At 43.7% G+C, this 14,474-nt stretch overlaps 1 protein-coding gene across 37 annotated transcripts in view; it reads right to left on the bottom strand.

Annotated features, from left to right (window-relative positions):
• The window catches only part of MAPK8IP3 (mitogen-activated protein kinase 8 interacting protein 3), a 70,780-nt gene that overhangs the window by 14,608 nt on the left and 41,698 nt on the right, over positions 1–14,474 (bottom strand). For 10 of the 37 annotated variants that reach the window (XM_027791887.2, XM_055804061.1, XM_055804072.1 and 7 more), the window contains 11 exons: positions 14,137–14,148; positions 12,757–12,774; positions 10,321–10,378; positions 9,180–9,332; positions 7,555–7,636; positions 5,620–5,771; positions 4,991–5,047; positions 4,345–4,515; positions 2,611–2,770; positions 1,674–1,769; positions 79–240 (listed from right to left, as the gene is read on the bottom strand). In XM_027791887.2, coding sequence (XP_027647688.2) covers positions 79–240; positions 1,674–1,769; positions 2,611–2,770; positions 4,345–4,515; positions 4,991–5,047; positions 5,620–5,771; positions 7,555–7,636; positions 9,180–9,332; positions 10,321–10,378; positions 12,757–12,774; positions 14,137–14,148 — 1,121 coding nt within the window. The remainder of the gene's footprint in view (positions 1–78; positions 241–1,673; positions 1,770–2,610; positions 2,771–4,344; positions 4,516–4,990; positions 5,048–5,619; positions 5,772–7,554; positions 7,637–9,179; positions 9,333–10,320; positions 10,379–12,756; positions 12,775–14,136; positions 14,149–14,474) is intronic. The other 27 variants (XM_027791890.2, XM_055804066.1, XM_055804079.1 and 24 more) reach the window with 19 other exon arrangements.

The raw sequence follows: 14,474 nt of genomic DNA, 5'->3' as shown, positions 1-14,474 counted from the left end.
ACTGAGAAAGGGGGCATGTCAGGGATGGAATTAGAAAGAACACTGGCGGGAAAAAAGAAATCCATTTTCTTTCCTGACCTTCTTCTTTTCAGGAGACGTATGGCTACTTTTGTTGTTTTCGCCTTCCACTTCCCTATCACAGGTGAGGGGATCACGTCCAGGATCCAATTTCTGCCCGTTCCCAGGGTCCTGCTCCAAAGGTCTCCATCCCGTGAGATTGACTCCAGCTGCACACCACAGCTAAGGAACAGAAACAGAAATCTTAAACTAAGAATTCTGGAGGCTCCAGGCTCGCTCTAAAATCAGGTGCCTTTGTGGACAACTGTGGACACATGTGAAACACCTGAAATATTGACTTGGAAACAATGGATCTTGCTGATTTCTACTAGAAGACGTAGTCAGATTTGATGGAGGTAAGATAAAGGTTCTCTGAACCCTAGTGAAAATCACTGGTTTTTTAACAGATGTGACTGGAAATTGTAAAGAAAATAAAGATAGTAAATTGAGTGCATAACTGAATACAGGCTTCTGAAATGTCCTCAGTTTTTCTGACTGCGGAGTTCTTAAGTCATTGTAGCAAAGCAAGCAGGACATGGCATATGTTACTAGCCCAGGACACACGAAGCAGTACTGCTTAACTAAAATCGACAGCCACTGCTTGGCTGAGGATATGCATTCAGTGCATTCCTGTTCCCTAGTCCTCATCCCACCCCTTGCACTCTTCTGCTTCCTCACACACTCCTTTGCCCAAAAACCAGTGTCTGATCTTAGAGAGCCATTTAAAGAAACAGACAGGAAAAAAATGAAGTCACACACAAAAAAAAAAAAAAAAAGAAAAAAAAATCTACTGGTTTAGTTCCCTACCTAACAAATGTAGAGTGAAAGAAGCACACTGCATATTTTCTGAAATTAAATCTAGCTAACCTTCTATGAGCTATTTCCAGGTAGTTTTTTAGGAAAATACTGCGAACAGGACTACAGAAACAGATACTGGATTTATCAAAAATCATAAAGCAAAGATGCTAAACACAGTAATATCCAAAGATTACACCAACCCTCTAAAAACAACTAATAGCATCAGAATTTTATTACAACTTAAACACCACAATGACATAAATGTGCTGCCCTGTAGAGAGACGACCATCTATTCTTAACCACAATTCTGCTCAAAATATTCTAGTATCGACAGACACAGCTTCACAAAAATCCACTCTAGATAATTTTGGCCTGTTACCGGTGAATCCTGGTCAACAGCGGAAACTAAGAAAACATGATGAAATGCATTTTTACATTCCCCTGCTCATCTTTATGAATTTTTGTATTGTTTTGCATTATACCATAAGGAGCCTTAGCAAAAGCCTTATAAGCATAGAATTTTGCTAATATTATTGAAGAGTTGTCTCAAAAAAAAGCATAGTTGTAAGACAGAAGCATGGAATCTGGCAAACACAATCAGCTGAGAATATGTCCTTACAGAGAGAGGCATTTTCCCCTATGTACACCAGAAGCCACCACTCAAAAAAACGGGAAGCAGAAGACAGAATTTGGAATATATAATGTAAAAATACCCAACCAAACAGACTGTTGTAAAAATTGCACATCTATAGACCAAAATTCTTTGCTTATTCCATGTCCCCCTTCTGGACTGGAATGGTTCGCAGAGACAATGTTACCTTCATGGTCGGGTCCTTCTCTACAAGGGGGCGACAATAGACAGGTACGGGGACGTTTTTCATGCGGGTGTCTTCCTGCCCACCGTTGGGACTCAGCTGTAGGGAAGAGAGGCGCAAAGCTGTAAACGCCGAGTTATGGTAAATGAGATGTAACCAATGTGGCAGAACCAAACTTGTTAGCCTCAGAGCTGCGTGCTGCTGAGGCTTCATCTCACATCTTGGGTGAAACAAGAGTCCCTACAGGGATGGGAGCAGACAACCTGAGAGACTGCCTCTCTCACCATGATACGGTGCCCCCGTTATGGTCACCAGAGGCTATACGCTGCACTGCTGACAGAGAAAGGGTTGTTAACGGATGCTCCCTGCAAGGAAGCCAGAACACTGGTGTTCCTTTTCAATCACGGCCTGAAACTCATCCACTTTCAAGTCACACTGCAAGACTCCTTCTTCCAGGCAGTCTTTGACCAGTTAATTGAGCCACAGGCCAACAAATGAGGCTGATGACATTTGACTTCGCATTACTGCTGGGGAGAAGCAGGAGCAAACGGCGCTGCATTTGAGTTTTACGCTAAACAATTGGTAAAGTTCTCAAAAGTATCAACGAAATATCTAATGTACGAGCCCAATTATAATAACAAAGGAAATAAAAACAAGCACTGGGCTCTGGACAAGGAAGCTTAATTACTTTTGGTTTAGGGTAGGTTCTTTCAGAACCTTCATGCAAAGGAACGCCCCCTCCATTGACTTTGGTGGAAATAAAGGAAACATTATTTTGAGCTGTGCCTACAATTATCAGCCAAAGAAAACATGCATATCATATCTCTAAATGAGATATTTAGGGACTAAGGCTAAGGTTACCAGTGGGAGAGTTAGGTCTTCACTGGTTGCACTGGGAGGGACAACGTGCCCTCAGCCTGTCAGGAGACTGATCCCCTACCTGTTTGTATTTGGCAGGGAGGCTCCAGCCACAGGCCTGCAATCGCCCGTCATCGTTCCGTACGTGCTCCCGGACCTGGCGGTACTGCTCCCGTTTCTGCTCCCGACGCGCTGAGGACGTACAGTCACTGAGGAGAGAAGAAACAGCGTCACTTCCCAACCTATGGTTAAAAACAGAAGCTGAAGGTTAACGGAACATTACCGTAGCAGCAGGAGGAAACATAAAGCAAACCAAATCCATCTTTGAAAACAGATGCAGGAAATTGGAAGATAGAAAGCTCTGTTAAGAAGACAATACTGGCATCCCTAATCTTTTAACTCCCTGTTACCTGAGCGATGTGGCAGGCCAAATCATTGTCTTCTGTACTGCAGTGCTCCACAAGGCCTTCAGAAACAGGGAAGCAACCTTCCATAAGGCCTACGAATCTATGAGATTACACTGATTTTTGCTTTGCAGTTACAATTTACTGATCTAATGTCTCCACCAGGAAGGCATTTTGAGTTCTTCCCCTCTTCATTACAGTCAACTACTTATTTTTCTGTCCGTTTTAAAGCTTTCTCTGCTGACAAGGGAAATACGCATTAAGTGCTGTTGAAACGGCTGGTTTCAACAGAATAACTCCAGCTTTGCACTGGCAAAGGTTAAAAGAAAAATTGATCTGTGAGCTCTTAAGATATGTTTTAATATAAACAAAGGCTGTTTGAATATCAGTTCCAGCTCTCAATAGGTTTTAAAAGTATCATTCCAAGTACAAACAACATCAGCAAAAAAATCCAATCTAAATCAAAAAGCCCTACACACACACATAATGACATATATACTTAAAATAAAAATAACCCCCCGCTAAAACAAAACATCTCCCTCCAAAAGCTCCCTGGGGAGAGGGTGAAACAGCTTCTGGCAGCGATTAGTCACATCATTTAATGCACTGCTGAAAAGCATTCAGACACCACACAATGACTGTGATAATGTAGTCAGATAAAAAGAACATAATATAGGCAGTGGGTATCTACAAAATACAAATTTACCCTTCTAAAGATAATCTCTCTTCTCCTTTCCAACAAATCCTTCTTACAGCAGAAGTTATAATACTTCACTATCACATTCTCCAAAGTCCTTCCACAAAAACATACCACAGATGAAACTGTACAACCTCGTAAGGGCAGCACGCATTTTAAAGTCAAGTAAAGCACAGAAAAGTTTTCTCCCTTCATGTAGGAGACATAAAGAACATGGAGAAGACTCTGCAGTAACAACACCTAGAGACTCTTTTTAAAGCATGGTTAAGATTAAACCCAAATATTGTACCTAAACGTGCTGTTGAGAGAACTTTTGTCTTCACCTAAATTCTCTGTCAACAGGGTTGGGCAAGACACTCCGTCCCACTGCCCCAGTGTTGCCATCACACTCTACCACAAACGCCCTACTTCATTCCATCACGCAGTCTGCAAACACGTTGCAGAATGAGGACTGAGGCCAACTCAAGCCTAGAGCGGGGTCCCTGCTGAGATGAACCATCATGGCCTAGAAAGCCATGGCAGTGATGTTTAGGGAAGACAAAGTTTGCTGAGCTCATCGACGTGGTAAGTAAGTGAAAGATCGGGGATATAAACCACAAGAGACAGAAACACATTAACACCAAAGACTCTTTTTTTAGAGCTGAAAACAGCTTATTTCAAGAAAAGCCGCTATTTTGGAGAGCTACAGGGGGACCTGGCTTAGCACACAACTCACTCTTCAGGGAAGAACTCCAGGGTGCGGCTGCCGGAGGAGATCTGGCACATGGTGTGACTGCGACGCTGGCTGAACCCTGCTGTTGTTGGAGACTTGTAGTGGATGTTCACAGATGGGTAGGTCCTCTTGGCTGGCGGGGGACTCGAGGAGGAGCTGAACAGACGGCTGAAGCTAGGGACAGAAGGCCAACAAGTAAGAGAAAAGGTGCCTGCGGAGACAACACACCACAGATTCACAACAGGGGAAGCAAGAGGTAGGCAACTAGGGGCTGTAAACCCTTCATGAAAACTGCCCTGCTTCAAACATGGAGCCAAGTCCTCAGTTTGATTGACATAAGGTGTTTTTAGCTTTCAGAAACAGATACTTTCTGAAAACAGCCCTTTATTAAAACTGATTGGGAGTGTATGTATCTTTCCACTCCAGAATACCCGTGAACTTTTTCAGTGTGTAAAACAAAACCAATGCAAATGTTCAAATCTGATTTTAACTTCACGACGGACAAAGGAAGCTCTTGAAGGCAAAAAGGTTCAGCTAACACTTCCAATTGATGTTTAATTAATATCAGAGTCTATTAAGTTGCTGTCTAAAGCAGAAATGGCAACACTTCCCCTTCTCTTAATCTTACACAAACCACCAAAGAACTTACAACTGCCAGATGGTGGATTTCTTCTTCTCCTGGACGGACGGGTGCTCACGGGAAGCTCTAAGGACAGACACAACAGAAGCAAGTAAATTTCAGCTTCTCTGCCAACCCAAGTTTCTGCCAACCAGAAGGCCGCTTCCATCAGGGAAGCCATGTCAAAATTCAGAATTCATTCTAACATGTTTCAAAACACAGCACATGAAGTGACATGCACTGGTCTTTAATGTAAGCACACCCAATTGCTTTATGTTTCAATGTTGACATGAAGGACAAGTAAGTTTTATCAACTCCCTGCAACACTATCATCGCCAGAGTACCAGTCTGCTAACTATAAACCCCTCCATTATACACACTTCAAGCCATATTAATTAGAAGCAAGCACAGCTTCTCCTAGCTTAATTAGCACACAAGAAACAACTGCCCAGAGTTTCCAAATAACAACGTCAACTCGAGATTTGCGGCGCAGGTTCAGGAATAAGAGAGAAAGAATTAGGTATTAGGAGAGAAGCAACTGTCTGGAAAACTTCCAGCACTTCTCAACCCGTATCTTGGTAGGGGTTCCACTGACCACAAGGTCAGACATGGCCAGGTTTTGTCTTAAAATAGGAATGTTCTCCAACACCCAGTCTCACCTGATCATCTCTGTCCACCTGACAGCCTCCTGGAGCTCCATCAACCTCTCTTTGTATTGATTGCGCTCCATCAGAACCCGGGCCATTTCCACGCGAGTGAAGCGGCGGCGCTGAGCTATGGGAATGTTGTCCTGCAGGGGGGAGGAGCACTGCTTCAGCCAACAAAAGATGGAAGGGGATTGATGTTAGTACAGGACAAGTCAGGAGACAGAAAGACACAGCTGTTAGTTCTCCTCCTGTTCTGTTGGATTATCCCCTAAATTCCCCATATGAAGTGTTAATTCTAGACAAGTGAGCTCCAAACTGTGGGCCACAGACCTCTGGGGTGTTCTGCAAACCATGGAAATTAGAATTAGAATCACCACCAAATCGAAAACCCCACCCAGGGACTATTGCCAGAAAGGTGCTCTGATAGTCTGCAAGGGATTACGAGAGCTGACAGTGGTCCACTGGTCCAGAAGTTTGGAAAGCGAAGTTTTAGTTCATTAGCAAAGGCAGTCACAAGCAGCAGGGAGCACTGCACAACGCCGTCCGTCCCCTCAAGAGGGCCAGGAAGGAGGCATTCTGTTAGTACATGCTGATAAAGGTGTAGGGCACAAGAAACTGAAGAAAAGCCTTTTCCTCTTTGGTGACACAACTTGGCCTTGCAGCGAGAACACATGCAGCTTTGGGTTTGGAGGCAACAGGAATGAAATTGTTTGTCTCCTTCAAGGAGGGGAAAATGAGAACAGCATGGCTAAGCTGGGGCAAATATCTGCCCAAAAGGAAACAGTCAGGGGGTTGGGAACTCGTTACTAGTAAGTGGCACTGAGTTGTGCCTAGACTGTGACAATTCCCAAGCTCAGCCTGGCTGGTGAGTACTGCTGAGAGCTGCAATAGCTCGAATTAACCAAGTCCCTCTCCAGCCTCCCTGGACTTGGAACAAACCTGTATGACCAGTCAAAACAAGAAGCGTATAAATGAAAAGGAATTCTACGAGATTTTTTTTATAATTAAAAAAACCAGACCTTCCGTCAGTCCAGCTTAAAAGAAATCCAGCCCTCTTCAGTATCTCACAACCACAACTTGAAAATTTTCCTATCTACCTAAACTCTCAACTGACCAAGTTCACCCCAGTTCAGTCAAAAGAATTAGGCTAGAACTGAACCTGCTCCAATACCTTTTACAAAGAAAGAACACAGTAATATTGAGAAGAAGGGTACCTAATGCCCTGTCCTAGCAGAGTGACATTTACAAGGAAAATCTCTGTTAATGCTTTGATTTGCGTTTTTTTTTTTGCTACAGTTGCTTTGTTGAAAAGCTTCTACCTCAGCCAAAATAGTTTTAAGAGCTCTCACAGAAGAACAGTCCATAAACCTTCTCTGTGTCTACCTTGTAATAGGCAGTACTGGCTTATGTAAATGAAATAACGAGAAAAACAATGCTGTAAGACTGAGATTACAGAACTAATAAAAGGCGGCAGTTACTGCGGCAAAGCTGTCTGTGGTATAACCTGGATTTCAGTGTACAACAGCCTGATGGCTTACAGCTTCGCTGCCATTGTGGAGACAAGGTCTTCTGGAGAAGTCTGGCTATCACAAGACCCCGAGAGAAACCACACTGCACGTGACACTTCAATTCAAAATCAGGGAGAACCAGATAGAACAAGAAGGTGCGGAGCAGGGCACTGCTCCAGCACCGTTCTGCAGAAGCCACATCATGCATGGTATGTATTGCCGTTCTGTCAGCTGCTCATCTTAGCTGAACTATGGTTTGAAGTTGTAAAAAGAGGTAATCTCATGGCATCTGTTTGTTAGCAATGCTCATCAACAACAATCTGCAATCACTGTTAATGAAGGCAGATCAGCACACATCTCTGGACTGACAGACCTGCAGTAATACAGAGTAAGTATATAAACCCCCTTTCCCCACAGGCATTTTAGTAATGTAATATACCAATTCTGTACAGAGATAGCTGCTTACATCCTCCACCTCCTCTTTGGGTTCTCGTCGGGCAACAATCGCTTCAGATTTCACTCTAGGAAACAGGAAGAAAGGCATCAAACCACCAAGTGATACCATGGCTGGCCCCAAGGTGTTTTGGTAGTATGGGAAGGTCTGTCTGCCCACACCACAAGGAAGCGTTTTCAAACTGTGAGCTAAGCAAATCATGAGATGTTTTTCTGGTCTCTTGCAGCATGTTACTCTGAAGAGCTTCACCAGCATCACCCCATTCCTTTGGAACATTTGATGTAAGCACCAAAATACTGACCACTGGAACAGTCCAGCTGCTTTCTATTTCAGAGCCGTGATGTTCAAATGTTTGGTGAGATCTTACCCGTGGGAAAAACTGAGCCATTATCAGCATTGAAAATGCTGGCTTAAGTTCTTCTTCTGGGCTGCTTCTGGTTTTAAGGCAGTGAAAAAAGCTTCTAATATGAAGGACAGTTTGCCATAACAGTAAAGAAGAGAACACCAAATCAGTGTTAATGAAATACCTGAAGGACTTAACCGAGTGCTTTTAATTTCATTAAACTCCATACCGAGGTGCACTCATGCAGTTCCATTTGAATTACAAGCCCTTTTAGTAACAGCAAAGGCACTGTGGAAAAAAAATGCTGTCCCCATCTCTTAAAAAGGCACATTTGCCCGTTAAAAGTCCACATTCCCACTGCATAATACATTATATATATTCTGAGGCTCAAAAGGCATTTTAAAAATCACTTATTTCCTCTGCTTGTGAGACTACCTTCATTTCAGATATTTTGAAAAACAAGAGACCAGTCTGTGTTATTCTTGGTCATTCTGTGCTCAGATTAGTGAGGCAACATTCCAGATTCCAGCTGCAAAATAAGCACTGTCCTCTGAATTCAGATACCACAGTGCAATGTACAGCTAGTCAAAATGTAATTATGTTGCTTTAAGCCCTGTGGGGCATCTTTAGTTTTATGCACGTGAAGTTGTCAAAGGCTTTGCTACACGTTCAGGCTTTGGTTTCTCTAGTTTGAGTGGAAAATAAGAAGTGAGATTGCTCCAAATGCATCCTGCATAGGAGTTTAAAATCTCTTCTGCCTCTTCTTCTCATTCTTAATATGAACAATGAAACAATTACCAATACTGGCATGTAAATATCGTTTGTGGCAATCTGTATTAGCTCTTTCATTAAATGAATGGGCATTCATTCCTCCCAGAGCTATCTTGGCTGCTGCGAGGATCAAGCTCTTGACAGCTTCATTCAAAACTACTGGTTTCAAAATTCTTTCCTCCCCGCCCCCCCCTTCTGTGTATATTTGCAAATTGAAACTCTGAATGCTTCTCCTCCGGGGAGCCTGGATGTACAGTTGCTGCTGCAGAATCCTAGTCCTGGGGAGGAAAATTCTGCAGGTTTTCTAAGGTTCAATAATCCATTTCAAACCAATAAAAACAACGTAACACTAAAAATCTCTTCCACCTACCATCAGCCTTGAAGTGCTCTTAAGGCACCTCTGAATTCCAGTGCTAACCTCCGAGAGGGAAACAGAGGAGGCAGGTTTATCACTCGTGTCCTCCCAGGTCCCTGGGACAGGGTGTGAATCACTCACCTTTTCAGCTCCTCCTCCAGCTCCTTGACTCTGGTTTCCATTTTGGCTTTGGCCTGCTTCGTTGCTTCAAGCTCGCCCTTCAGCACTTCTTGCTCTCCAGACAGCTGGTCCACCTTGGCAATCAAATCATTCTTCACAACGTTCAAAGCATTTCTTAAGGGTGTGAAAGGGACAATAAGCAAAAATGCCCAAAACCAGCAGCTATCCATAAGAGAGACCTGAAACTAAAGTCACAGGTACTACAAGGAGAGTTGAAACAAGTGTTTATACAATTCAGCCCAGCTATAACTGATGGAGAAGTAGATTTTGGCAGGAAGGAGCTGCAGAAGAACACAGAAATCACCATAGTTGTTTGGGATGAGGTTTGTCCAGTCCTGCACCCTGACTGACAGACCAACATCCTCTTAAGAAGATGGCAAAATGCTGCAGAACAGAGGTGTAGGGTAACCTATCACCTACATAAGGCTCAAATTATTTTTAACAGGATGAAGATCTGAAACACATCTTTCAGAACTGGCGTCATCTGTAATTGTGGATATTTGTGGATGATGGTAATATAAAGAAGCATTTCCAATCTGCTCCGAAATACCTCAATACCTTTACAATCAGCACCTTCAAGCTCTCCAGCTCTCCCCTAGGAATACTTTGCCTTCCTCTTCCTGGCTGCTTAGCTTTAGTACCTGGTTTGCCAGCTTTTCTCAAAAAGTAAGGCCATCACACCATCTACTTCTCCCTTACCAACTATCCATCTTTGAAAATTCTTTTCAACAGTAAGGCAGTTTTCTTTTCAATTAGCAAACTTTGCAAATAAAACCTTATAAACAGCAATATCCTCACAGAGGCTCAGACCCACACCTAGATTCCCACTGAAGTTAATTAAAAGCTTGCCATTGATTTCAGTTGGGATCAGACCTTACCAGCACATGCCCAGAGATTTCACCCAAGTGCCTGCAGCAAAGAAACTGGAAAGTCACACAGAAAAGCAATTCCTCCTCTACAATTCAAGGACCGAGTATTCAAGAGAACCCGTTAGACAAATGAGCAAGCCCCTGACCGGCAGGAGTTCTGGCCAAGACCTACTTTGAGATGACATCTCGTTTATAACTAGGCAAGCAGTTCAGAGCAGGCAACAGTTCCTTACTTGGTCTCCAGTAGCTGCGAGTTCTCCAACAGCAGATTCCCCACTTCTTTGCCCATTCCTGAAAAGAAAGGCCAGGCAGTTTTCACCTGCTCTTCTAGAAATACGAAGCGTGTGTGGCACTGCCTGACTCATGCTTGAAGAAGAGAAATCACTTTTGTTAGGCTTCCCTAGGCTTCGGTGTCCTGCTGTGAAGAGCGGAGTGCCTCTTGCTGAAAGACCGTGCAGCACAAGCAAAGACACCCATGTGTCCTTCTGTAAAGAGCCCAAATGCAGACCTAGCTTCTCACCCCAACTTTCACAGACTCCCTTGAGAGGGACGGAGAAGAAAGCTTCACTAACACCAATTAGGGAAGTCAAGTCAGTAACTCCTGGTTCAGCCATGAGCCATTGCAACCATTTTTTAGCATCACTCATACAGAAAGAAGGTAGAAGTTTATGGGTTTTTCACAGAGGACAGCAGAACACTGTCCAAATTGCTGGCCAGATCTGCACATCAGTGATTTTCTCTCTTAGTATAAGCCAAATTTTCTGTTTCTCAGTACAGATTTGGGATCATGGTTGTGACCAGTTTCATGCACATGAAAAGCTTCCCATTATCAGCGTTCCACTAGAGGAACTGTAATAGGACTTTAGACTATCTATTGCTCTACCTACATTTAACAGTTTTCTCACAGATGTTTAAAATCTGAAGTCTCGGTCCCATCACTTATGACCCATGCTCAAGAAAACATCTACATCAGACACGCTGCGCTTCCACCTGGTCATCAACGTGTGACAACTGCAATATGCAGACTGGGTTGCAAGCACTGTGAAAAACCTGAGGCTAGGAGTGAGGTTTTTCAGTATTTCTTAATTAAGAAATTCAGTATTTCTTAAAACCAAAAAGAAAGGAATTTAGGGACCAAAAGCACATCTGGGTTGTTTCCTGCTGCCAGGGACCTGCTGGCTCATAGGGTCAGCTTCTGTTTTACAACGGGGAATAGAGGCCACCTGAGAACTAGAAGCAGAGAGGCCTCTCCCTCCTGGGGGACAGTGCTCAGGGCTGCAGCTTATTTCTCACCACAGGTCCCAGAACATGAAGAAGTCTCACACCCATCAGTGTTTGTGCCGAAGCGCTCCTTGTCCTGCCCTCTGAACTACCTTCCTTTACAGCAAAGACATCAACAGTTTTCATGATCCATTATTTGCTGATTAATTAATATTTGCAATAAAATAAAAACAACACAAACTTGAAGTAAATGAAAGTTAGAAAAACATGGGAGCATACAAGAAGTGAGAACACATCACAACACTCCAACATACAAATCCTCTTCCCACAGTTAAATGGGATGAATTATGATGGCAAAAGAAAATTCCCAGCAAGAATGAGTAAGAAGCAGCTTTTTCAAATTACGTTTGAAAAATTAGTAGACAGATAATTAATCACTTTGATGTTTCAGGCAGCATGTTCTTTGGATGCTGTGTCAAAGAATATTACAAACAACAGAAAAGTGAGAGACACTACCTGCAGTGTGAACAGAAGTGTGGTTTTGGTTTGGTAAGGTGACCTATAGCTCTTTCTTTCGTGGTATGCCCTATGTTCATTGGAAGATCAAGAAATCAGCTGTTTACTAAATTATTGTCTTGTTCCTTTTTAGTGATTCTACAAATCATCAAATAAATACTTAGCCAGTAAGGCATTAAAATGGCACAAGGGTGTTACAGGTGCTAAGAGACATCAAGGGAAAGAGTTCATCCTGGTTTTTTGGACTAAATCTTTTTCCTTCCCATTCTTGAGTCATCTATCCCTCTCCATGTCTGTTTTGGGGAGAGAAAGGAACTCTGGTGAAAAGGGTGAGCTATCACACCAGAACTAAAAGTCATAGTGTGTCTCAACCATCAGTATCCTCACCACAGCTTCTACCTTATTTGTGTGCAGCACAGTGACAGCCCAATGCTTTAACAGCCCAGAGGTCTGAAGGGCTAGGCTTGCAATAAAGAAACGGATGAAGCCTTCCAGAGCCATAGGATGGACACTATGAGACAACCTTATGCAGGTTATGGGAAAGCTCTGCTCCTGGGGAAAAAAAAAAACAACTCACTGTGGAGCAACTAAAAACTCTCTTCACCCCTTTGTGGTGTGGAGCAAAGGGAAGAGGTCTGGACAGAGCTCTGACAGAGCCCATCCTACACTGTGCACCTCCTGTAGCCAGGCAAATAGTGTGAAGCATCAAAGTGGATAATCAACCAAGAGAAACGGAGAATCCCCAAACCACAGCTGCGTCCTGCTTCTTGGAGAGGTGATACGACCATCACAAAAAACCAAACCAAGGTAATGCAAGACATATGGAGGGATGCTGAGTGAATGGCAGAAATTTAGTAAGAAATGCACATTTTTAAAAAAAGAAAGGGAAAAAAAAAAGAAAGGGAAAAAAAGAAAAAAGGCCTTCGCCTTACCAAAGAAATCATCCCGTACTATGAGAGCCATCCCATACGAGAAAGGGAACAGAAAGAGATGGGGACAAAGGGGAAGAAAGGAAGAGAAAAAAAGCAGCCATTAAGTACCAATCTGTAAATAGCAAACACAGCAGCTCATCAGCACGTGTACCTGTGTGTGGTGCCAGTGTATGTGATGCTCAGTAGTAACTAATCTACACCTTGCTCTGCTGCAGCCTGGCCTAACGAGTATTTACACTCGAGTGTCAGAACAAGCTTGAGATGAGCTCATCTGTTTCTTCCATCTTCATCACCTCCCCTGGACGACAGGCCTGAGTTTCCCATTCCCACAACAAAGGTAGTTCAACAGACATTATGAACAGGGTGAGGGGAGGACAGGGGCAGGAGGGAAAACAGAAGGTGGGGTGTGTATCAAAGCTCTCATCTGGCCCTTTTGCACTGGCCCAAATCCACCTCCACACTGCAACAAACTCCGACTCAACTTCAGTGGGAGGTTTTCTGAGAAAGGACCACAAAAAAGTGGCTTACAGTTTGAACTAAAAGAAAGGATGATGCCATCCCTTTCTTTTGTGACCTTACAGCGCAAACACCACGAGGTGCCTGGCAAGGCAATGGGGACAGCTATCATGTCTGTGTAAGTCACCTGCCCTTACTACAGGGAAAAATTCACCCAGTTTGCACTGAAGTCAAGAGATCCCCTTGACTTCATCTAAATTGCATCAGGGCCCATGTGCATTTTATGGAAACCTTCTGACCACAGAGCACAGCCCTAAGGCAGCAAGTCTTCAAAACAGAAGACAGAGGTATCAAACTCCTACCAGAAAGGCAAAGCTTCCATGAAAGACAGGTTTTGCCACTCTAAGTCATCAAGAAAAGTGTCTTTAACATCACTGCAGCTATTCCAGAAGACGGCCAACGTGCATCAATGAACCACAGCGGCCATCATGCGCACGGAAGGATCCCCGCAGCGTGGTTCGCGGGGAGGACAGTGGGAATCTCACTCAGTACCATGCCCACCCAAGCCCTGCTTCAAGCACAGCACCCATCCTGACAGGAAAAAAAAGCACTCTGAGGCCCCAAGACTTTGGGTGACAGGCCAGTGTAACACAGTGGAGCAAACCTGTGGAAAGCCACACAAGAAAAGCTTACTGAAACGCAGCAGGCTTGTGAGCACAGCACGGGGACGTCCTGCTGCCCAGGGCCCCACCAGTGCAAGGCAACCAAGCAAGGCGAAGGTGGGAGAAGTCTGCAAAGCCAACCGTGTTTGGACAAGAGCAGGGGAGTATCACACGTGTATACCACATCATTTCACCTTAACAAGGAAAAAAAAAACCAAAAAAACAAAACCAAGAAAAGAAACTGAGCAGAGGAGATACACACCTGAGAACTCCCCTATGGGCCATGTCCAGCGAAGCACAGAGAGACAAGGGGAAAAAAGGAAGTGAAAAAAGGATCAATCAGTGACTGAAACCAACAAAATAAAAATTTTGTTCAAAAAAAAAATTAACAATGATTCAGCCATTTCAATGTCAAAAGGCATGAAATAGTAAGGACAGGACCTGCCATGACTGTAGATGGCATGACTCTACATAGAGGACATTAAAAAAAATCAGGGGAAGGTAACCTGCAGTACAACCGCAACCACATGCCTCAGCTACCCCCAGTTTTCCAGATGTGAATCTCAGGCAATCACATCTTCCTGGACTAGATAAACCTTT

This window comes from Falco peregrinus, chromosome 5 (assembly GCF_023634155.1).
Source record: "Falco peregrinus isolate bFalPer1 chromosome 5, bFalPer1.pri, whole genome shotgun sequence".
NCBI classification, from domain to species: domain Eukaryota; kingdom Metazoa; phylum Chordata; class Aves; order Falconiformes; family Falconidae; genus Falco; species Falco peregrinus.
Note: the sequence above shows the minus strand (reverse complement) of the source record. Positions and strands in the feature narration are given on the sequence as shown.